At 42.5% G+C, this 23,843-nt stretch overlaps 1 protein-coding gene across 4 annotated transcripts in view; it reads right to left on the bottom strand.

Annotated features, from left to right (window-relative positions):
• The window catches only part of PKHD1 (PKHD1 ciliary IPT domain containing fibrocystin/polyductin), a 191,966-nt gene that overhangs the window by 99,295 nt on the left and 68,828 nt on the right, over positions 1-23,843 (bottom strand). For all 4 annotated transcript variants that reach the window (XM_015859836.2, XM_015859832.2, XM_015859833.2 and 1 more), the window contains 9 exons: positions 17,536-17,740; positions 16,342-16,499; positions 14,600-14,794; positions 13,479-13,604; positions 11,155-11,288; positions 5,111-5,223; positions 4,301-4,400; positions 3,467-3,601; positions 723-858 (listed from right to left, as the gene is read on the bottom strand). In XM_015859836.2, the coding sequence (XP_015715322.1) occupies positions 723-858; positions 3,467-3,601; positions 4,301-4,400; positions 5,111-5,223; positions 11,155-11,288; positions 13,479-13,604; positions 14,600-14,794; positions 16,342-16,499; positions 17,536-17,740 (1,302 nt within the window). The remainder of the gene's footprint in view (positions 1-722; positions 859-3,466; positions 3,602-4,300; positions 4,401-5,110; positions 5,224-11,154; positions 11,289-13,478; positions 13,605-14,599; positions 14,795-16,341; positions 16,500-17,535; positions 17,741-23,843) is intronic.

The raw sequence follows: 23,843 nt of genomic DNA, 5'->3' as shown, positions 1-23,843 counted from the left end.
TCATAGCTATTAAGAAATCCTCACTCTCGCAACGTTACCTCCCAAAATGAAGACGCAACAAGTCAAGAGTATAAAAACCCATTCCTAAGTTCCATTGAGGAAAGGAAATCAGTTCAAATATAAGGCCACCTTTGTCTCAAAAACACAAGTGATATGTGGTTCCAACTAAATGATGAAGCTATTTCACGGGCAGATAATTTGGCTAACTAGCAACCTGACCCTAAGTGCACATAAAGCAGAGGAGTCCAGCGAAGTCAGCAAAATGCAGAGGGTTAAATATTATTGAGAAATGGTTGATAGTTGTCACACATATCACAATATGATACGATTTCTCAGTTCATGTGAGCTGCACAACATGCACAGTATCCATCGTGCAGCTACATATCACCATCCTATGGCCTCCTTGTGAATGGGCAAGACCTGTTATCTTGATAGCCCTTCAGGGGAAGTGAAGCATAGAGAGCAATGATTTACTGCACGGAAACACAGGGCAAATACAAACACAAGTAACTCAAAACCTAGTCCTGGTTGTCTTACCTATAGCTCGTATAGTGGTAAGATGACCAAGACCAAAAAGGTATTCTTCATCACTGCACAGAACTTGTTCCAGGATTCAGCAGAACCATCTATCAGTGATTATGGAAGCTAAGAATGTCTTAATAGATGAATCTGAAATGCAATGACTGTGCAAACTCAGCTAAATAGGCCTAAGTTATACTCACCCTGCCCTTGATAACAGTCAGAGCAGGTCCTGATTGCCGTGCAAGTGCTCATATCAAAGTTCCTGAAAGCTGTGTTGGAGATGAACAGCTGGAATCTTTTGGGAGTTTTCAGTCCTGCCGACATACAGGCCTTGTCCTGCCATGAAGAAATGAAGAGCATTGGGAAACAAGTCAACGTGTGGACGTCCAAGCCTAATGAGTTCAGCATGCAGTAGCTGCAATACAAGATGACTGCACTCAGGCCTCTGGTTCCAGGGTAGCGTGCGCTAACTGAAGGACACATACAACCTATTGTGTCACAACTTCTAATAATTTAATAAATAATATCAGTTTAATTCACCACGTACAGCATGCAATAGTGTTTCTTTCAGGGCAGCAGTGGCTTTGTTTGCTCTGTCTAGCTACTAGGAACAGTTGGATTTCTCAAGGGAGAAGGCACTATACTGCCTCTTTTGCTTTACCTTGTCTTGCCCAGCAGACAGGAGATTTCCATACTTTATAAAGCCAATTATCCTAATTGATGTTCCAATAAAAATCTGACTGCTGAAACATAAAATACTTTCTGTGACTGGGGGTGGGTGGGCAGAATTTAAGCCAGACTCTCTTCAAAGCTCTGGTTGAATTCAGGTTGTATCAGAATAATAAGAAATGAAGTAGATCAGCAAGAGTCAGGAAAAAGCATAACACGTGAAAAGGAAGAGCAAAACCACAAGTGATGAGGAACACAAAAGACAAACTAGATTTCATGGTGGCTCTGGTCCATGACAGAGGGGGTGAGTGCATTCCCTGCCTATTTATCCTGGAGACAGGCTGGGATTCAAAAGCCAGGGGGTAGTCTGGAGGAGAAAGCTGTCAGGAACATGTGATGCCATTTCTGAGGCCAGTAGACAGTTTAGGAGAAAAACTCACAAAGGTCATGACAGAGAATCAAGGGAGCAATCAGTGCAGAGTGAAAGCATCCTCTAGGATGAAAAACTTAGAATGGAAAGGACTTTCAGAAACAGTTTGTCACTTCAAAGGGGTGGTGTTATCTTCAGTGTAATTAAGAGACAGCATCTCCAAGACTTCTAAAACACCTGGTATAGTGGTCCTGGTCTTCGTGTCATCTCCTTCCACATCACTCCTAAGCAGAAATCAACTTGCTGCTTCTAAAAGAGATGCTGTCCCTCGAATAGTCCCACACCAGCACTAAGTTTCTCTATGAAAGTATGGAAGAGGCTACTTGAAGTCTTTCCCCTTTTCCCTTTCTACAGACCCCGCTCAGGATCTGGCCCAGCTCATGATGTGTCAATTGATCAAAGCCCCAGCACTGAAGCGCCCTGATATTTCCAAAACACAATGGTTTAAAGCACCGCATTCAAAAACCGAAAGGGGAGCAGAGAGAAATATCCACTGTTCCCATTAAATTAGTGTCATAAAGTTTTAATTGATATTAAAGAGACATCATTATTAAAGGGAGAATTACATAAATTAAGATGTAAATTATGACAAGGAGGCTCTTATCATGAGATAATCAAAGATAATCACCCCCCTGGGGTGTGGGAAGAAACAAGGCACAGCTGAGCGCCTCTAAATCTCTTAACAAGGCACAGCATCAGAGTTCTACCGTGGATCCTGCAAAGCAAAAACAAAGACACCACTCTTTCATCCCTGAGAGAAATTCACTGTGTCATTGGGCTGCTGCAGGACTGGACAAGAGAGACCAGGATTGTGTCTGAACTATGCACTTCAATAGAGTTACAGCAGAAATATCTTCCTGCAAGGTTCTGAAGAAAACTCATTTAGAACTCTTTTCTGCTGGTCGGAGAGAAAATTAAATCCATAAAAAGAAGCAGAAACCTGAGCAGTGCAAAAAAAAAAAAAAGACCTCAAAATCGCAAACATGCTGCCATGGACAGCTGTACCTAAAATTTCATCATTGTCTGTGTTATTAATCTGTTAACAAGCTGGTAGCACCCAAAGGACTTTGTCTGGCTGCCTGCAGAAAGAACAGAAGATTGTATTTATTGCATTAAAAATGGTTATATTCTGGTGGCATTGTCCACTCTCAAATAAGCAGCACTGTGTGATCTCAGTGAACCAGTGATGCTATAAGGGAGAAGAGAAAATCAGAACATTGACTAGAATAGAAATCAAACCTACCATTCTCCACCTATGAAGAAAGGTTGAGGGAACTGGGCTTGTTTAGCTTGGAGAAAAGAAGGCTCCAGGGAGACCTCATTGTGGCCTTGCAGGTACTTGAAGGTAGCAAATAAACAGGTGGGGGAATGGCTGTTTGTGAGGGTGGGCAGTGATAGGACGAGGGGGAGTGGTTTGAAACTGAGACAGGGGAGGTTCAGGTTGGATCTTAGGAGGAAGTTTTTCCACCCAGAGGGTGGTGACGCACTGGCACAGATTGCCCAAGGAGGCTGTGGATGCCCCATCCCTGCAGGCATTCAAGGCCAGGCTGGATGTGGCTCTGGGCAGCCTGGGCTGCTGGTTGGTGACCCTGCACATAGCAGGGGGTTAAAACCATATGGTCACTGTGGTACTTTTCACCCCAGGCCATTCTGTGATTTTGTGATTCTCCATTCCCCAATCACTAAGCTAACCTGCACATTTCTCAAACTCATCCTGAAGCTGCATCTATGCCCTCATTTCTCCTTACATCCAATTTAAAAGGCAAACTTTACATAAGCAGAGGCTGTTCTTCCAACTGCTCTTTTATTTTTCCATTTTACAGTTTGTGCAACTGCAGTGCTTACCTTTTGCCCAATGTGTCCAATTAAAACACTATTAGCTACAGCTGTGTTTCCCAGGCTTTCAATAATATCAATGCCAAAATCCATGCAAGCATAGATTCGGAAATTCTGGAGTCTGAGGTTGCTGCTACTGAAAATCTGTATAAAAACATAATAAAGGAATAGAGTGGATGATTAAAAATGAGCATGGTTTATAACCAGGCTTTTCTAAAAGCAGAGTGAAAAATGGGAGAGTGTAAAATGATACAAGTTTTGATTTAATATTTATTTATTTGTTTAAGAAATTTCCCTTATCTTCTTATTTTAAGAGATTTAAACTGGATATACATAGAAAGTTGTTTACAAGAAGGGTAGTAAAGCACTGGTACAGGTTGCCCAGAGAGGCAGTGGTGCCCCATCCCTGCAGACAGCCAAGGTCAGGCTGGATGGGCTCTGAGCACTGATGGAGCTGTGGGTGTCCCTGCTCAGTGCAGGGAGTGGGACAGATGGCCTTGAAGGGTCCCTTCCAACTCTAAGGATTCTGTTATTCTGCCTCATGTTCACTGGCAGGACCTTTTTGGCTGTCCTGTAATGTCAAATGTACTTAGATAGGTTAGATAGGACAACAGGGCTATCAGTGACAGTAATGCTAGGTTTGCACTGAACTATAAGGAGAGCTCACATAAACCATTACCACAACAGAGGCCTCCAGGCAAGGGGCAAGGACACAAAGGTATGAGAAGTTCTACAGCAGCTGCAGCCTAACTGCAGCCTGAAAAGGCAAAGTCATTACAGAGATGATATAGAGATGAAATAGCACTTCCTTATCACCCTGGAGGACAGCTGGGACAAACACACCTGGACTCCACCTTGGCTGCTCCAAACTGTGAAGCTGTTGAACTGAACGGGGCCATTTGGGCTGTCTGGCAAATATTCTGGGTACACAAGTAACCCATACCTGTTTAGAAAAGAAAGCAAAGGGAACAGTTTACTTGTATGTAACACTGGACATAAAACAGCATCTTTGGGCCTGTTCTTAGTCTCCATTTCAACCTACTTAATCAGAGCTAAACTCTTAAGAGCTCAGTATTCACGCTGCTATTGTACAAAGCATCCAGAGGTAAGCAATGCCACTCCAAGTCATGGATCATAACTCTGCTGTTGGCCTGCAATACATGTTAAAGGAGTTTAAGAACAAAACTGTTTGTCTGTTCTCCTGTATATCATCCTTTTCTGCTCAAACTGTCTGGAATGCTTCAAAATTAGCTTTAATTTCAACACACAAGTACAAGCTTCTGTGCTCTGCTGTTAAATGGATGATGAAGAAATGTGCTAAATGTGGCACTATAAACTAAATCAGAATCATTAAAACAAGGGAGTAAGATGGAGGTGCTCGCTGACAGCATAGGAAAGCACAGCAAGTTAACAAATTGAGCTTGTTAATGGAGAAGAAATGAATATATTGAAACTACTAAGAAACCACTTGCAGTCAGATCCTGAAAAATAGCCTCAACTACACACCGGTCCATCACAGGCTCCGCTCTGCTACTGAGCCAAGACAAGAAGAAAGAAAGCCCTTAAAAGGGCAACTGAGAAACAAATACCAGCAACAACAAAAGCCTGAAGGAAGAGACAAGGCATTTTGTTTAACCAAAGATCCCCTAATACCTGGTGCAGGAATGGGCTGTGTTCTTACTGAAAGACAGGACAGGCATTTTGGATGGTCCCTCAGGAGACAGATGAAAGAAATACCCATACCCAGCAGCACACACGGTGTTACCCTGCAGAGAAACACATACAAGTGTGAAAAAGATTCCCACAAGCTTCTGCTAAATAAAGTAGAAGAAAAATAAATGAATAAATAAATAACAATCCCAGCTGATGTTAAGGATAGTTCTGGCAAGTCTGGTTGGCAGAAGTTGGTACCTTGGTTTTGTGTTCACCAATCTTAATCTCTTTAATGAGCTCGTCTGCACTGGTGAGGACCATGTTCAGTAATGTTTCTCCTCCAGCTAGTTTGACTAATACCTGGATCAAGACGTTTTCCTCAGCACACTCCAGTAGTCTTCTGGATTGCTTACAACATGCCATGTTACTTTCCTAGCAGACATCTGGGAAGTCACATCCTTCACCTGAATGATAGCTTGCAAGAGCAATGCTTCTTGTAGCTGAAGCAATGACTCATCAACAGGCTCCAGCTGCCCTTCGTTGGTCTGGTCCTTAATTTTTACCCACAATCTCTCCATCTGTTAAGAGCCCAGTCTCTCGAAGGTGAATCTGAGATCATAAAGTCCTGAGCATAGCACCATTCACGCAGCCAATTGTTCATGCGACTCATTCACCTCCTTTTTGGGTCTCAGTCTCCAACTGGGAGGCAGAGGAAAATGCCACACGTACTCCCAATTCCTTCAACATCTTTCTGAGGTACATAAAGCCTCTTCTTCCAGAGAAGTTGTGGATGCCCCCTCCCTGGAGGTACTCACAGCCAGGCTGGATGGGGCTGTGGGTAACCTGATGTAAAAGGAAGTGCCCCTACCTATAGCAGGGGGTTGGAACGAGGTGGTCTTAAAGGTCCCTTCCGACACAAATCATTCTACAATTCCGATAATTCTCAACCCCTTTGTTGCAGCTTCCTTCAACGCTAAATAAAAATGGGAATGGCTCTACCATGTTTGGTAACCTTCTCGTGATACTGTACGTGTGGGTCCCCAGCAGGCAACAAATCTATCAAGGAAGATTGTCTGGATGGTAGATGAGTGCTTCAGTGCTTTCAGTGAGTAATCTCCCATTACCAGCACCTTTTCTGTTCCTTTTGGTGGCACAGGTGGTTGGTTGGATCAGTTCATTCCAAGGTCTTGACGCTCCCTTTTTTCTAGTCTCAAAGCTGGTCACCCCTGTTGTGTAGAGGCGCTTTGGACTCCTATTTCTGCTCCAACCAGAGACAAGGATACAGTGTCCCTCAACTTTCCAGATGTGTTACAAATTATTGTTAATTAACTCACCTAATGAAGAAATTATGGAGTTGGGTTTGTTGCAAAACATGAGAAAAGGAGAGAACATACAGCCTTCCTGGCCTTATAGTTGGGAGCTTCTGACTTGCAGAGTCTGTAGCAAGTCATTTTTGCAGGGGGAGACATGGGAAGTTAGGATTCTTTCTACTCCAGAGCAAAAACTTTCTCTTACCTGCTTCATTCTGAACAGCAGCCAAATTGAGCTGTTGTTGGATAGGGTCTGTACAGAAAAGCTTCCATGTGCACATCTGGGCCTGATCCTTCTCTATTGTCTCAAATGTGTTGCTCAAATTTGATGCTGAAGGTCCAGGCTGGTAAATGTATGCTTCCTTTCCATGAACTAAGTAAGGCAGAGACATGTCCAGAGGGCAAGTCATCTTGTCTACCCTTAGATAACATTAATTGCTCTCTGGAGGTATCGGGTTCCCTAACGGGAATCTAAGATGAGCTTTCTCACAACTTCTTGCAAGAAGAGCTGACACTCGCTGACTTCAGAGGTCACTGGACAGTGTTAAAATATTAAAGGCTTTTTGGTCCCTGATGGCCCAAGTCAAAGCCAAACCCGATGACCCAGAGGTGGAAGACCTCCATATTCCAATTACTTTGTCCTGACCCTTCCAAGTGTGCTCCCTGCAGTCATGATTTCCGACATCTGCCAAGCAACAAAGAGATATCAATAACCAAAGCACATCTCTCCATCCCCTGGTAAAGCTGCTGCTTTTTCCAATAGCGCAGCCAGAGTCCCTTTCCCTTTAACAAAATGCTTCTGCAGTCCGGTCACATTATTTCCAGGATCCTTTACTTGCGACCCCAATCGTGAGTTCTGCAGATGATTCATAAGGAAGAACTGCATATTTATTCATCCAGCTAGTGGCTGGAGGGCAGGGGTTTTAGGCAAGGAGGGAATTTTGTGTGGAAATCAATTCTTTGTGGAAGTCAATATATTATGAATGTCCATGCAACCAAAATTCCAGAGAGAAATTACCTCCCCGAGCATGCCAAATACCTGGAGGTATGCACTGCAAGTCAGTAAAATAAGTGGCTGACGTTTAAAGTGTCTCTTAACTGTACAGCCAACAATGGAAATGTTTCATCAATTTCTTTTAGATGACCAGGGCTCAAAATGTTGACCTTAAAAGTGCCCTAAAACCTCTGGAGAGTGTGCCCAGCACCACTCCTCCCTATTTAAGAGCCTGGTTGGATGCAAGGAGTGTCCCCAGTGGGCTTGCTTCAACATACACACGACTTGTACAAAGCTCCAGAAAAGTAAGAACAAAATGGTGGGTTATAATCAATGCCAAACAGATACAGCCCCACCTCTGTGATACGGTAGGGAATGTGGGGTTGGGCAACGCTGGGCAACAAAATCATGCATGAACAGCATGGCCATCAGTCAACACTCTGAGAAGTCAATCATTCTGAAGAGGTCCCACTCTTCAATGTGTGTTTTTATTACAGCCAGGTTTGCTTGCATGGGCACTGTATGCTGATGCTGAGATTTAAGGGCAAGAAGGTAAAATGCTGTTTTTTTCTACACGGACAAAACAGCCAATATCAAAGAGTGGCTTTTTCTGTTCCTCTTGCTGATAGGAGTTCAAAAGGCAAGAAACCAGCTTGCTAATGAAAGTGTCATACATCACTCAAAGATGCTAACCAGGGCTTCCATAATTTATCTAAAAACAAAATCATTCATCTTGTCATAACCATTCTGCATTGATGCTGTACGAGTACAAAGGTTTATCCAACATCCCGATTCACAAATGCACTTAAGAGCTTAAGCCAAATGGAAACCTGTGGGAATTGGGTCTCCAGACATCTTTTTAGGCACAGGTTTGAGTGACTGCTGGGTCCCGATTTCAGCAGTGTTTAGGAGATCACTGATTGTCAAGAAAACTTCAGGTCTTCAGTTACTGATGCAAATTTAGACTCCCGAGTAAACTGAACAGATATTAAAACATTATTCCACTCACTGTGGAAAGTTTAGCCCACCACATACAGAGGCTGTAACACAGTCTGCACCACAAGCTCCCTGCCTACTTTAGCTGTAATCTTTACCTGTTATTTTAAAAGCAGGAATTTAAAGATGAAAATCTGAGAAATAAAATAAAATAAAATAAAACAGCAAAACGAACAAATCCTAACACTGAAATCTAGAGGGCAAGTTTCTATCCTATGTCACGGCAGTTTGAAGATGAATTTTGTTCATTATATTCTTTGAACCTTTCTGTTCAGTTAAAATTATAGCTATCCAAAAAGCAATATGCAGTTGGTGAGCCATCTGAGAAGATAAAAAGTGCCTATCTGTGTACTCCATGATTCTGGTGCTGGATCAGCACTCTCTGGATTTAGTGAGCATTATCATACTAAGAAAAGTCCATTGGACTAAGCTGCTTTGACTGCAAAAAGCTGTGACTGGTTCTCTGAGTATCCACATAGAATGAAAGAATTCTAGAATGGATTTGTTTGAAAGGATCTTTCATGAAGTTCCAACCCCTGCCATGGGCTGGGTGCCCCCCACCAGCTCAGGCTGCCCAGGGCCCATCCATGGCCTTTGGGCACCTCCAGGGATGGGGCACCCACAGCTCTGGGCAGCAGTGCCAGGGCATCACCGACCTCTGATTCAACAAAGTGCTCCTAACACCCAACCTGAATCTCCCCTTTTAGTTTAAAGTCATCCCCCCTTGTCCTATCATTATCAGACTGTGTCAGCCCCTTCCTGTTTGCAAGCTTTCTCCAAATACTGCAAGGCTGCAATGAGGTCTCCACAGACCTCACATCCTCCCATGTCTTCTACTAAACACTGTACTTACTGTAGAACAGTAAACACTCCTAATAATAATTTTAAGCTAAGCAATTTGTTTCTATTTTCCTTAGAGCCAACACTGCTGCTGCTGCACGGCCTCAGATAGCCCAGACCGAGGGACTGCTGACACTGAGGTATATCAGCAACCCTCCAAGGGCCATCTGCTATTCTGCTGTGAGTAACACAGCTTTGGAGAGCAGGCTGAACCCTGATGTTCGGCTGCACACCAACAGACGCAGCTTTGGGCACATCTCAGAAGACACATGAACAGAGAGAGCTCAGCAAATGTGCCGAAAACTCAACTACAGTCGGTTCGCACGTACCCACAAAGTTAATTGCAGCAATCCTTTGCAAAAGCTGAGCCACTGGCGATCCAACAGACAGCTCCAGGGAAAGGCAGTGCGTGATAGCACAGCACTGTGCTTAGTGGAGCTGAAATTCATGTGATTCTGCCTCGTTGTTGTATTTTTTAACCATATTTGATGGCCTTAAAAATGATAAATGCACCCTCGAGGGAACTGCAGGAAAGTCCTCTCCTTCTTCCTAAGTACTACCGGCTTCAGACTCACGTAGGAAACGTGTTGATATCTTTTTCACCTTCAAATTTAGATGCAATCCTTTCCTCCTGGAACAGAAGCCCAGGGGGAGATTGGGTCTTCACAGACGCTTAATAATTGGCTTGGTTTCTGTCGGGTTAGCAACAGGACAGGTCAGAAGGATTTTTTTAATGAAAAGGTGCATTTGTCACAACTGAAGCTGTGGTAAGAAAGGTCAGTTTCAATGAAATTCCAGACTTGAAATAGTTGAAAAGGAAAAATGGTTTGAAATCACTTTAAAATGTTCTTTTTTTTCTTTTCCTTTTTAATTTTTGTTTTTTCTCCACAGAATTAAAAGAAAACATCTCCGAATTGGCCAATGGAAAGATACTGAGCCCAACTTTGTGGTGGGAAAGCTGCTAGTCAGAAAGCTGCTTACAATTTCTATGTGTTGTCACTATTTTGACCAACGAAACTTACCTGCTTTTAAAATCAATGTCGTTTTCATGGGAAAAGGAAAGCATTCTCCTCCTTAGCCCGGAATGGAAACCTCAGACTCTGCACAAGCTGTCATTTTAAAACCAGGCAAGGCTGCATTTGAAACTGCTGAATTTTACTATGTTTCTCTTCAGTCCATTAAAATTGACCTTTTAATTATATTGACAGAAGTAGAAAAAAAATCTAGAGGGTCTGTTCCTAAACATTTTTTTTTATCCATTTTTTCTAGGAATCACAGAGTCAAAGAAATTAAAATAAAATAAAACTTTTAAAGGTATCCTAAGGTAAAAAAGAACAACACCAAAAACTACTGGTTCACTCCAATCAAATGCATCATAATTTTCAATAACCATAAATTTATTCAAGAATATTATCAGGTTTGTAATATGTTCATTTCAGTATCTCATTTACAAGCATGGTTGCTGAAGGGTCATCCAAGAAACAAATATTGCGTACACAATCACGGAGTCATAGAATCATTAAGGTTGGAAAAGACCATGAAGATTATCCAGTCCAATCATCCACCTATCCCCAGTACTGTCCACTAACCATGCCCCTTAGGACTACACCTACCCCCTCCCTAAACACCTCCAGGGTGCTGACCCCACCATCTCCCTGGGCAGCCTCTTCCAATGCATCACCACTCCTCCTGAGAAGTAATTTTTCTAAGATCCAACCTCACCATCTCCTGGCACAACTTGAGGCCATCACCCCTCATCCTATTGCTGTCACCTGGGAGAAGAGGCCAACGCCTGCCTCACCACAACCTCCTCTCAGGGAGCTGTAGAGAAGGCAAGGTGAAAGTTCCATAATTTTCTGATATTTATGAACAGAAATGCTATGTTTTATACCTGAACCTCTTACCTCAATGTGGTTGGCAGGAGCTCTGATGTAGATCCCTGCTGGTGACAGAGTCTCAATGTTGGATAAACCATTCGCTGCAGAAAGGCCAATCACTATGTTATTTCTGATTCTATTCTCCTTCTCCAGGCCACTTCCTTAAAAATAAAATACTAGTATTAGATGTGGAGGTTGGTGGCCCTGCCTGTAGCAGGAGGGCTGGAGCTTGTTGATCTTTGGGGTCTCTTCCAACCCAACCATTCTACAATTCTGAGATAATAAATAGAGAAAAGTACACATCAGAAAACTTGCCTGCTTTGTTTGCGTGGGGCATCTGAGAATCAGCTTTGTGTGACTGCCCCTAGGTACATCATGGTCTCAAAAGTGCTTAGAAATCTGTGTTTAACACATGGCAGAAAACGGCTGTGACATTCAAAGACTGCCATGGCTAAACCCAGCAATGGGAAGGGGATGGCTATGTGCTTCGGAAATGCCAGAAGAATCATAGAATCTTAGAATCACAAGGTTGGAAAGGACCTACAAGATCATCTAGTCCAGCTGTCCTCCCATTGCTGTAGCTACAACAAACCATATCTTGTAGCTCCTCATCCAGACATCTCTTGAACACTGATAGAGATGGCGATTCCACCACCTCCCTGGGCAGCCATTCCAGTGCCTGACCACTCTCTGAGTGAAAAAGTTCCTTCTTATGTCTAATCTAAACCTCAAGGCCACAAGCAAGATAAAATAGAACGGTTCTGTTGGAAGGGTTCTTCTAAGATTATCCAGTCCAACTGCCAACATTGATATCAACTCCATTAATGATCTCACCAAGATTTGTCCGACATTATGAATATTAAAAACAAAATAAAACCCAAAATGTTTCAGGCACAAAGAATGTACACAACAGAAGTACGTAAGGGATTTTGTCCAGGGGAAGGGAGTAATCATTTCCAGTCTTTCTCAGTCCTCTGAGCCTCTCTACATCTTTGAACAATATCCATTTAGGAAATATTTCCTTTTCAGGTTGTGCTTACTACAAACAATGCTACTACCAGAGCATAAGCGGGGTCCTAAAGCAGTTCTTTTCACAGCCATGCAGTTTTGTGAGGTGGCAAAAAAGGTTTGGGCTTCCAAGCTGAGCCCTGGTATGTCAATTAACTCCAAGCCCAGAGCGACTTTTTATGACTGTCTTGCAAAACCCCTGAAAATAAGGGTTTTAGATGAAATCACCGAGGGAGACAAATTCTGGAGCTGCAAACAGCCAGCTATAATAAATATTCCTTCACAGGCAACAAAATGATATATAAATTCATCCATCAGGCCCTCTGGAGCTGCTGGTAGTGAAGCCATTAAAGACATCTTGAGGATAAGGTGTATTCAGGCTGAAACTTCAGAGGAAATGTTCAGCTCAGCCCAGAGTCCTTTAAGTCAGATGTGTGTCCTAACACAAGTGAGCCATGGCAGACTGGCAGGATGGAGATGTCATTCTGCTTCCCATGGCCACAGGAGCTGTGTGTGATTAAGTCACCACACCTCTCTGCACCAGCACCCGTCTTCTGCAAGATGTTTACAGTAGCTCTTCTTTTATGGGTCTCCTCTGTTTAAATCGTGATCCTATTATATTTATATATGGGATTGAGCATGGGGACTCTCTGTGTGTGTGGAACTGCAGGATCAGGACTGAAGGCTCTTTCTAAACCTCTGTTTATCCTGAAATTGGTCATTTTTTATCCTGTTTCTGACAGAAAACAAAAATCAAGCTGCATCTTTAGGGATTTGGGCAACGTGAGATCCCAGTGGAAGATGCTGCAAGTCAGGCTCCTGACAGTTAGTACAGAGAAATATTTTGTTGTTTAACAGTTCTGTTGCTCCAAGCTCCAATTTATTTAAGTGCTAAATCCTCTGCTTAACTTTTAACATATGCTTTCACTCCATTATCTTTGATGTCAAATGACTGGAGTTAAAGGTAAGTATGTTCTTAAATGCCTCACTGAACTGGGGTCTTAAATATTGCATAATGGTGCTCTTCCACAGAGAGATACATCAATTCCTTAAAAAGAAATTCTTTTCCATTTGTATTCAGTGAAATAAAAGGATACAGAGCAAGCAAAGACTGACTAGAAGAAACACAGAGAATATGGCCAAACAGAAGTAGCTGCTAGGAGTTGCATGAGGAATATTGAGAGATTTTCTCCAGATTCACTAGTAAGCGAAAATTTGGAAGACGTGATTAAAATCATGAGGGTGACATTAAGGATCCTCTCCTCCAAAGACATTTTCAAGTAAATGATCATCAGCAAACATTGCTATTACATGTAGAATAGATACTTTCCTGCTTCACTTACCCAGCAGAAGCCCATGTCCTGATATGTTAAAGAAGACATTATTGTCTACAGTAAGGTTTGAGATCCCAGTCAGACGGAGTCCTTGGCCAAAGGAGTCCAAAAGAGAGCAGCCACGTATGTAAGAGTCTGAAAAGAAAAGAGCTTGGAGAATTTTATATTAGCTCCTTCTTCTTTGATGCTGTGAAGTTAATCCTTTTTGCTTCCATGAGACTGACCAGTTGAAGCTGAAATTTGTTCATCTTTGCCAACAAGTGGGCACTGCTGAGATAGCTGCAGTAGAGAAGAGGGGCCCCAAGCATTGAAACAGGCTATTTGAGGCATCTCATATAATGCGGGAGGAGGAGATCCAAATGAAAGGATCATATAAGTGAACTAACTACATTATGTGCTGAGGAAACTGGGGGATTGAAGTGGGACTGAACGAAAGGAGGAATGTATCAGAAGGGAAGATATCTTATACACCTTGTGTAGCCAGGCACGATGACCACCTTAATGTACTCCAGAATCATGGCCAAAGCTGCCTTCTGACACTAGGAAGCCTAGATCATCATCAAATGATGAAGCTGGCATAGGGAAGACAAAGCTGTGGGTTAACTGGAGGGGAAGGTCCAATCCAGAACCTTTCAAGCATTTGAGCCCATCTAACTCGCTCCCATCTCTACCAGTCTTCAGAGACTTCATTGCCACTTCTACAGAGATTAATTTTGTGCTTACCAATGACTCAGTCAAAATAAGCAATCCTTAACTTTCAAGTGATATAACTAAACATTGGTTTATGCTATGGAACATCCCTGAGTCAGCTCAGGGCTCGCTCATGGTATGTTATGGCTTTCATTTCCAGAGCTAGAAGCAGCACAGTGACTCGGAGACGTACCATAAACATGGAATGCTATTTAGAAAGGAGCTGTCAAAAATCACAAAGGAACTAAAACAATTTAAAGGACTACATCAAGTGTCACTTGGGCTTAGTCTACAGCTGAAGCTTTCTTACTTTTCTCACCTTTACAGCCCTACGGTGTTAAGTGAGTCCTGAGCTAAGCAGGGTTTTGAGAATATCTTTCCCAGCTGGACAGGTGGATATGTGAGATAATTTGGGCTCATCTCCAGAGCAGCTGCCTCACCTGCCATCCATGCATTGCCAGCAACTGTCAGGGCACTGCGGTGCTGCTGAAATGCTTGTCCCATGTGGCGGAACTGGACCCCCTCCACCTGCAGCTGACTCATTGCTCCCTGGAAGGCTTCCACTACGATGACAGCTCCCATGTCCCGAGACCCCAGCTGCCTCTCACTTCGCTTGTACAGACACTGGGAGCCACCTGGAAAACAACCCAGTAGGAACTATCAGTTTCACATCTCTGCTGTGACAGTGGGGCATGCAGAGCCCTTTGAGGCATCTCATGAGGCCCCATCACACTGACTCTGAGAACCCCTGTATCCAGCAGCGACCTTAAACACATGCCCGAAGACAAATAGCCACAGGCAAGCTTGCACGATACTCCCCCTAAGTACCTCCACAGTTTCTCACCTCAGAGTCTGGACTTTTTTAGAGGAAGGTGTATTAAAACCAGCAGGAAGCTGTGCTAGTTTTATGCTTAGGAAAGTTCCTTGTGTTCAATTTTAAATAGGCCTATGCACAGGGATGATGGATTTGACATTGATTTACCTTGGGTGAGGCTCTTGAAAAGGGGATTGGGCACGGCTGTACTGAACTGAGCTGAAATGAGAACATTTTGAAATGTCTTTAAAACCCTCTCCCTCCCAACTGCCCCCACAGACATGTGAGGAAACGTTCGTACCCACAGTCAGAAGATAAGGAAAGGAGATGATAGGGCTGCGGAAGGAATCGACATTCCTCAAAGGTGTCCTTTCCCCAGGTCTGTGCTCACGATATTTTGGTTCAAGGGGATTCAGGCTATGAATGTGTAAATCAGTCCTGCTTACACTCAGCAATGCTCATTTTTCTTTTAAAGATGGTAAATTAACCACAAGAAACACTGCCCACTCATCTTCTGGTGACTCCTCTGAGAAATCCTCCTATACTTTAATGCAAATAAAAACCTCAAACAGTTAGCACATTTCAGAGACTATATTTATGAGTTCCACACAAAATGGACCATAAATCCATGAGTAATATAAGCAGTTGGCTGCTGGATATCAAATGAAGTCTTGTGTCACAGTCTGAATGCCCAAGGCATTTTATTTTTAAAGGGAGCCTTATACCTGGGTTGCCAGATAACCTAACTCTCCTTAAATTATAATCGCTGTGTCGGACTGCATTTCCTCACCTGCAGGTGTAAATCAGGAAGCCATCCGTCAAACTTCACTGTGCCTTACAAACATAAAACCGAAGGAGAACTGAGATACCTATTGTTTCACCACTGCTACTAAATGCTACAAGAAGCCGTCACCTGGTTTTCTTCCTTGGGATCCCCAAATAACATCATAATTTTTTACACTACAGAGTACAATAAGCATCAGGGTGCTTTGTTTTTCTTTCTTCCAAAAGTTTCTAAATAGTAAACACAATTAAAAATTTAATATATTATGTACACTGAAATACGTTTTCAGAAGATACTTTCTTTGCTATACCCTTAGGCTCAAGCAAAACTAAAGGGTCTTTCCCAAGATGGCTTGAAACAATAATGTGAAAATAATACATCTGAGATATTACAATGAAATGCACTTCAACTCCCAAGACTTCATACTTCAATGTCAAATGATATTTGGAAAGATAAAATTGCTTTCCTGGCACTGATATGTCTCCGCTTTACTCTATTAAGAAATATTTCTAACACACAGTGACACCACAAAGTGATTTTAGAGAAGAAATTTTACTCTTGAGTACCTCTCAAGACCTCCTCACCTCTTGTGTCACCTGCTTCTGCACACTGTCTGACATGGGAGATCCTCTCCTTCGTGATATCCCCTTGAACAACAACCCTTCTGCTAAGCAGTGCCACCACAGCAGTCAGAGGCAGGCTTTGGCCATTCACCCTTTCCTCTCCAACGTTGTGGGAGTACCTAGGGAAAGACAACAAAGGTACAAATGCAGCTGACAGATGGCAGAAATGATGTTGACCTCAACCATTCAAATCCAACTTCGATCCCCTTCTAACTACTGACATCAAGAATTACCTCTATATATTATGTCAACAGATATATTTTTCCTTGGTTGACATTCATTTTCATCTTGTCTCATGGCTTGACAAACTCTCTTTACATTTGGTATGTATACACCAAAATATTTCAGCATTTGAATTGCCTTCATCTTCCGATAACAAACTGTCACTATTTTCTTCCTCAAACCCCAAATACTCTTATAAGGAAATTATACCATTGGACTTCCTGGGTACTGGAGTTATGCTGTCATCAGCATAGAGAAGATATTTCAACACTGAGACTCCAAGTTACAATGCAAGAAGCATAGTTTGGCCAAGGCCTCCATGCATAGAAAATGAAGAGTGCATAAACAGCTGAACTAACATTCAGTAGAAACAAATAAGCAGTATTTCCAAACTGAAGTAATTCACTTTGAGTGTTTTGTTAATTAACTTCAGCAATTCAGTAAAGAAGGATTTTTTTTAACAAAATCAGACACTTTCTGCGGAAAAATAAAAATAAAAATAAAAATAAAAGCAATTACTCAAGTAACTTTGCAGGAAAATTCTTAGCCAATTCCATTCTAAGGCCACTCGACTGGACAGGCCATTGGTGTTTTCTGATTCAGAGGTCTCTGAGTCCGTGGTTATGATACAGATACATGGAATAATTAAGCTTGGAAAAGACACTGAAAGATCATCTATTCCAACCATTCACCTAATACCAAAATAACCCATTAAAGCATGTCCCCTAGAACCACATCATCAGATGCACTCAATATTTATTGTCTGCTAGCTTTGAGGTGAGCAAAGAACTGAAACACCTCCGACCACTTCTGTTAAAAGGACTTATGCATAGTTACTAAGTCCCACTGGAAACTGCAAATCCTCACCCAGACCACATTTTCTCCTGGTTTCAATTTCTGCTACTGAAATCCCCCCTCCCCTTGAAAAGATACCTGAGTGGTGACCTAAGGTAGAGCTCAGTGTTATTTATAGACTCAATAATGGCCACTTCTTGCTGCTGTGCGTCTCCAAGACCTGTCCCTCCAACCACGATTTCATCACCAGGTTCCCAGTCAACAGTTTCTTGGAGTACTAATCGTACATCGTTAGCAAGAGCTGATGAATTCAAGTAAGTGAAAGTTACTTTAGGCATCCAGCCTGGAAAAAAAAACAAAACGGAATTAAAACTCAATATATATACATATATATTAAAAAACAAAACAGAGAAGGGATTTGCCTTCTTAGAAAACACTGCTTCACTTGGATCTTCAAATTATCAGAGTCCTCTGTCAGGTACCCAGAATGAGATGCAATGAGTCTGGGCCTACATATAACTTGCATTCACTGAAATGCACAGTGAAAGATGAGTATCACTGCTTTTAAGAACTTCTGAGACTCACTCAGGATGGGTGAAGAAAAGCCCCCTGCACTGTGGGAGATAGAGAGGTCAGCAACCATAAACCAGCCTTGTAAGACAACAGGAAGGTAACAACTGCAGATTCCCAAATCTCCTCATCTTCACTGGACACTCTACCAAACTTGGGCACAACAAGCCCCAGCAATGAAACTTCCTGACACTTTAACCTCTCTTCTTTGTTTCACGAGGTTTGCTTTAACTCTTACCTAGCAGGCTTTGGAACAGATTGCTCCAGTGAGATCCAACACACTGAACACCATCAGGGGAGAAAGCATGAGCCTCATATACTCTCCTTCGGTATATTTTTTCCTTCCCTCCTTTGCAATAATTTACCTTTAGCCCTCAGCAAGTTACTGTCCTCCCTGGTTGTACTATAGAAAAGTAATAACACCAGAAATCACTAAGGGTAGAGGTTGCATCCAATAAATCATTTTCAAATTATTTTAAGCAAGATTCTCTCTCTCTCTGTGTTTCCTGTTTCATGTTCTGGTTGCTTTCACTCTAGTGTCCCAATTCCTCTTTCTTTAATGAAGGTGGAAATAAGGGGTAGCACCCCAAGTCAAGGAATTCACAGAAGAATGAGGAGAAGAATCTAAGTCTTCACACTCAGTGAATCTAAAGAATTTCTGAGTTCCTGTTCTATGTGTCAATGAGATGATGCACATCCAAATGCAGCTGAGATATCTCTAGTTGATTATTTTTCCTTTTTCTTCAAGTAGAATTGGAATTTCTCCACTTACAGCTAAGCAGATTTTCCATATATCCCTTCTTTCAGTCCAGTGTTGATACAGTATAAAGATTTGGAGGATAGTGACTCAAAGGGAAGAGGTAGAATATTTTAAGTAGTGAGATAGGATATTTAAAGTAGTGAGAATGTGTGAAATCAAATAAGGAGTGAGAAAAAACAGCCACCTTTCAGCACAACAGCCGTTCTATTTGCCACTCATCATTGTCTGATCAACAGCCATAAGTTATAATGCTTTGAAAGGCAACTCCTTGATGACCCTTTCTGATCATCTTGAGGAAAGCACTCATCTCCCTTCCACCAAACATGCTGGGATTGTAAGCGCTGCTTATATTAACTGAAGATGTTCCATAGGAGAGGCCTACCAATCAATCACGCTGAAATAGTTTTACTGTATCTTTTTAAATTAACTCACACTTATATGCCATCACCACCTGAGATAGAAGAGAATATCAGAGAATATTCAGAGAATATCCCATCCTTCCCATAAAGTCCTAATGGCTCCTTGAGCAGATGTAAGAGGAGTCAGTAAAGTAGTAATCAATTCAAGGAGAGCTGAGAGCTGTACACTGTCGGAGGATTTATGCCACTATACAAAGAATGCAAGTTTCAAAGAAACAAAAGGTAGCACATTTTTTCCCCTCTGCACAAAGAGCAGTATCTTGTACATCTCCTTCTTCAGCAAGCATAGCTGACTCAGAGAAATGCTCTTGATATCAGCCTACGTGCATCCTTTTACCAGCAGCAGTCTCATCATTGTTATTCATTTACCTTCTTTTATTGAGTGAACCTCATGAATTTTTAGGGCCCACATAAAAGCAAACAACTGACAGCAGCCATCTGCATGTTGAGCAGCAGACTATTTTTTCTCTGGTTCTGGACATTTTGCTCACGTTCACGTGTTAGCGAGCATTTGTGTGCATCTGTGGCCAGACACACAATTGCTTCCCATTGCATGCATCTGTCACATACATACTACAGCAACCACAATAAAAATGCTGTTGGTGCAAATAGCTGTCCTGCATTCAAAATGAACTCTGATGGAAAAGGAGTGCCAGTATAGGCTCAGGAGTACATTCAGCACAATTGCTCTTCTGCATCTTGTTTATTCTCTTGCAATCTGCATCCACAAGCAACACACTCATGTTCTTCACTCCACTGGCAACCAGAAAGCATCTCACACAGAGCCACAGAATCATAGAATCATTGGGTCATAGAATTATTCAGGTTGGAAAAGGCCTCAAAGATCATCAAGTCCAACCACAGCCTAACCATAGTACCCTAACTCTAACAACCCTCTGCTAAATCATATCTCTGAGCATCACATCCAAACGGCTCTTAAACACATCCAGGGACAGCGACTCAACCACCTCCCTGGGGTCCTATTCCAGTGTTTAACTACCCTTTCTGTAAAGAAGTGTTTCCTAACGTCCAACCTAAACTTACCTTGGCACAACTTGAGGCTGTTTCCCCTCGTCCTGTCACCAGAATTGCAGGGGTTGGAAGGGAACTCAAGAGATCATCAAGTCCAAGCCTGTTGCTAAAGCACATGCCTACAGTAGGTCACACAGGTGGGAGACCAGATAGGTCTGGAATATTTCCATAGGAGATTCCACCACCACTCTGGGCAGCCTGTGCCAGTGCTCCATCATCCTTATTGAACAGAAGTTCTTCCACTTGTTTGTATGGAATCTTCTATGTTCAAGTTTTAGGCTACTGTTCCTTGTCCTATCACTATGTACCAAGAAGAACCTGGTCTCATCCATTTGCCTCTCACCTCCTTGTGGTGGTGAGATATTTAATCATAGAATCACAGAATCATAGAATTACTCAAGTTGGAAAAGACCTCAAAGATCATCAAGTACAACTGCAGCCTAACCATAGTACCCCAACTCTAACAACCCTCTGCTAAATCATATCTCTGAGCAGATATATATAGATATTTATAAACCTTGGATCTCACTGCTTGATGACTTATTGGAAAACAGATGCTCCTGCCAAGAAAACAAGACTTTCTGTAGCAGGTATTGTGGCCCGACTTTAGTTATTCAATGAACAAACCTCCTAATTACAGGGAAACGATCTCCTAACCTGAGAGCAATATGAAGTCCATCCAGATACATGTAAAACTGCATTTTGCAATGGGGTACTGGTAGAAAACAGACTATTTAAATGAGTTCAAATGAGGACTGGCTCCATCCCTAAGCCTGACATGACACCATTGGCATTTCTCCCAAAAGCAGTTAAAATATTTCAAACCATCATTTTCTCCTGGTAGTAATGCATGGGACTGCAGCATCTGAGCCCTTCTCCTGTAATGACACAGGTTGGCATCTCATCTTCACTCTTATCTACAACAAATTGATTAACTTGGTTACAAACAGTTTGTAGTGGTGGCAAACTAGAAGAGCTCTTCACACCTCTGGACAGTTTACTGGTGTTTTAAAGTTCAGGTAATGATATTTCTTTATACCACAAAAGGAATTTACAAGAACTGCGGGGCTCGGACATACAATCTACTTAGCATGAATGGCCTGGATTGAAAAGGACCTCAAAGATCATCTGGTTTCAACCCCCCTGCCACAAGCAGGGTTGCCAACCACCAGGCTGCCCAGAACCACAATAGAGTAGAATGGAATAGAACAGAACAGAATAGAATCCTTCAGTTGGAAGGGATGTACAAAGATTATCAAGCCCAACTGCCTCACCACTTCAGGGCTACCCAGAAGATAAAGCACATTACTGAGGGCACTGTCCAAATGGCACACTGATAGATAGGTGTGGGGCATCAATCACCTCTCTAGGAAGCTCATTCCAACATAAGAAGCAGATCTGGGGGGAATGTTTCGACATTACATTCAAAGGTTCTAAAAATGCAACTATTTCATCACATAGAAAGGTTCCATATTTGCAGTAACCTACAGACTTCCCCTTCCTTCAGACAAGAAACACGAGTTATACACAAGCTATACTCACTGCCCATTTCTCAGTCCCCTTCACGTACCACCACACTGCTTTCTTTAGATTAGCACTAAAATATGGAGTGTGTGGTGCAAGCTTGAATCAAAGAAAGATGTGTATCTGCTAGAATAAAAGGCAAGCTATGAAAAACACAGCATCTCTCTCAGAACTCAGTTTTACACAATCTGTTGGCTTTTTCCCCCCATCTGCTGGGTCTTTAAAACCTAATGGTCAGCTTACATTTGTGAATAAGAAAGTGAAGGGAGAAGTCAATGTACATTAGTTACTCCATGGGAAGTGCCTAAGTGAAGTCTCTTACCCCCAGTGAACACAAGGGATCCAAGGCAGCTTTAGCCTTCTGTTCAGGAGCCATCTGCTTTAATGCATCATGTTCAAGTCAACGTCTTGAAAGGAAAAATGCTATTTTGGAAAGCAAAACGCCTCCTGCAACCACACAAAATAAGTAAGGTCTAAGGAAAACTAACCCATGGAAGTGACCATAGAAAGTGAAAGAGGATTTGAACAAATTCTCTCATGATCTCCTAAACTCAACACAGATACACACGTAGTTAATGGAGGAAAAACAAGAGACATTTGATTAAATGATTGCTCTCCCAAGGGATGAACAGGCTCTGCTGAACAGTGTACAGCTCACAGATGCTTTGTGTTTTATTATTGATTAAGTGTGATTAAAGTAAATAATAGGTTCAATTGATTTCAAACAATTTTTGTCTGAAGATTTCTTTGCTTTTAAGGAGCCTGAGATTTAAGAAGTGGAGAATTACCTACTGCAGTGTCCACTTGCAAATACTGCAGGTGCAGGTGTGATCTTTGCATCTGGACTGCCCAGTGACTTTAAGAGACTGAAATCATAGCATCATAGAATCACATAATGGTTGGGTTGGAAGGGACCTTAATGCCCACACAGTTCCAGTTCCTGCCATGGGATGGCTGCCCACCACCAGCTCATGCTGCCCAGGGCCCATCCATGGACCTGAGAACCTCCAGGGTTGGGGCACCCACAGCTTCTCTGCACAACCTGTTCCAGTGCAAATGACCACAGACACCTCTGTTGTAACTGTGTCAATGATAAACAGTCATGGCATTAAACAGTAACTCTCTGGGCATGATGTTTCTTTACCTCATAGGCTTAAGGCTTTGAACAAAGCGTATGTACCATATTACTAAATCCAAAACGTAACATCTTCCATCCAGTTGGAGAGGAATGTGTGGTCAGAGAACAGGCTCGTATGTTTATGCCCCATACCATCACAATATACTGATAAGGTTTAGGTAAATAGCAATAGACAATAAAACAACAATAGACAAAAAAAGAGACAATAGCAATAGTCTTTGGGATGAAGCACAGTCTGCTTCAACAAGACACAGTGCAACCTCATGGGCTAAGAATTGGAACAGAATGGGAAACACCTTTAACTTTTTATGCACCCATGGCAATGAGAGTGTTGGGAACAGGAAGCTGGGAAACAAACATCAGGTGTCCTCAGGCACTGATGCAACATCACACAATCACAGAATGGCCTGGGTTGGAAGGGACCTCAAGGATCATAAAGCTCTAATCCACAGGCAGGGCCACCAACCTCCACATTTAATACCAGCCCAGGCTGCCCAGGGCCCCATCCAACCTGGCCTTAAACACCTCCAGGGATGAATGGGGCATCCACAGCCTCTCTGGGCAGCTGTTCCAGCACCTCACCACTCATACAGTAAAGAACTTCCCTGACATCCAACCTAAATATTCCCTCCTTCAACTTCAAACCATTTCCCCTTGTCCTGCTGTTATCTACCCTTAAAATGAGTTGACATCCACACCTACGCTGCATTCCCACCCCATCTCTGGCAATGCTCAGCACCGCTGGTGCCTCCAACCCTGCTTCCCTGGAAAGGACAAAGGTGCAAGAACAACCAAGGCCACCACGCCAAACTTCTCTCCCAAAGCTTGTCAGGAACATTTCTCAGGGAATAAAGAGTGAACAGAGCTGGAGACAGTGATAAATTTCCCTTCTGAACAATCAATAAAAGTCTCCCAGCTCCGCTCAGGCCCCTACTGCGGATGCGAGGGCCATAATTACATTGTCAAAAAGTGGAGTTGCCCCGGCTGACCGAACCCCCCTGTA

The sequence above is a fragment of the Coturnix japonica genome, chromosome 3 (assembly GCF_001577835.2).
Source record: "Coturnix japonica isolate 7356 chromosome 3, Coturnix japonica 2.1, whole genome shotgun sequence".
Lineage (NCBI taxonomy): Eukaryota > Metazoa > Chordata > Aves > Galliformes > Phasianidae > Coturnix > Coturnix japonica.
The sequence above is the reverse complement of the archived record's forward strand: the minus strand, read 5'-3'. Positions and strand labels throughout refer to the sequence as shown.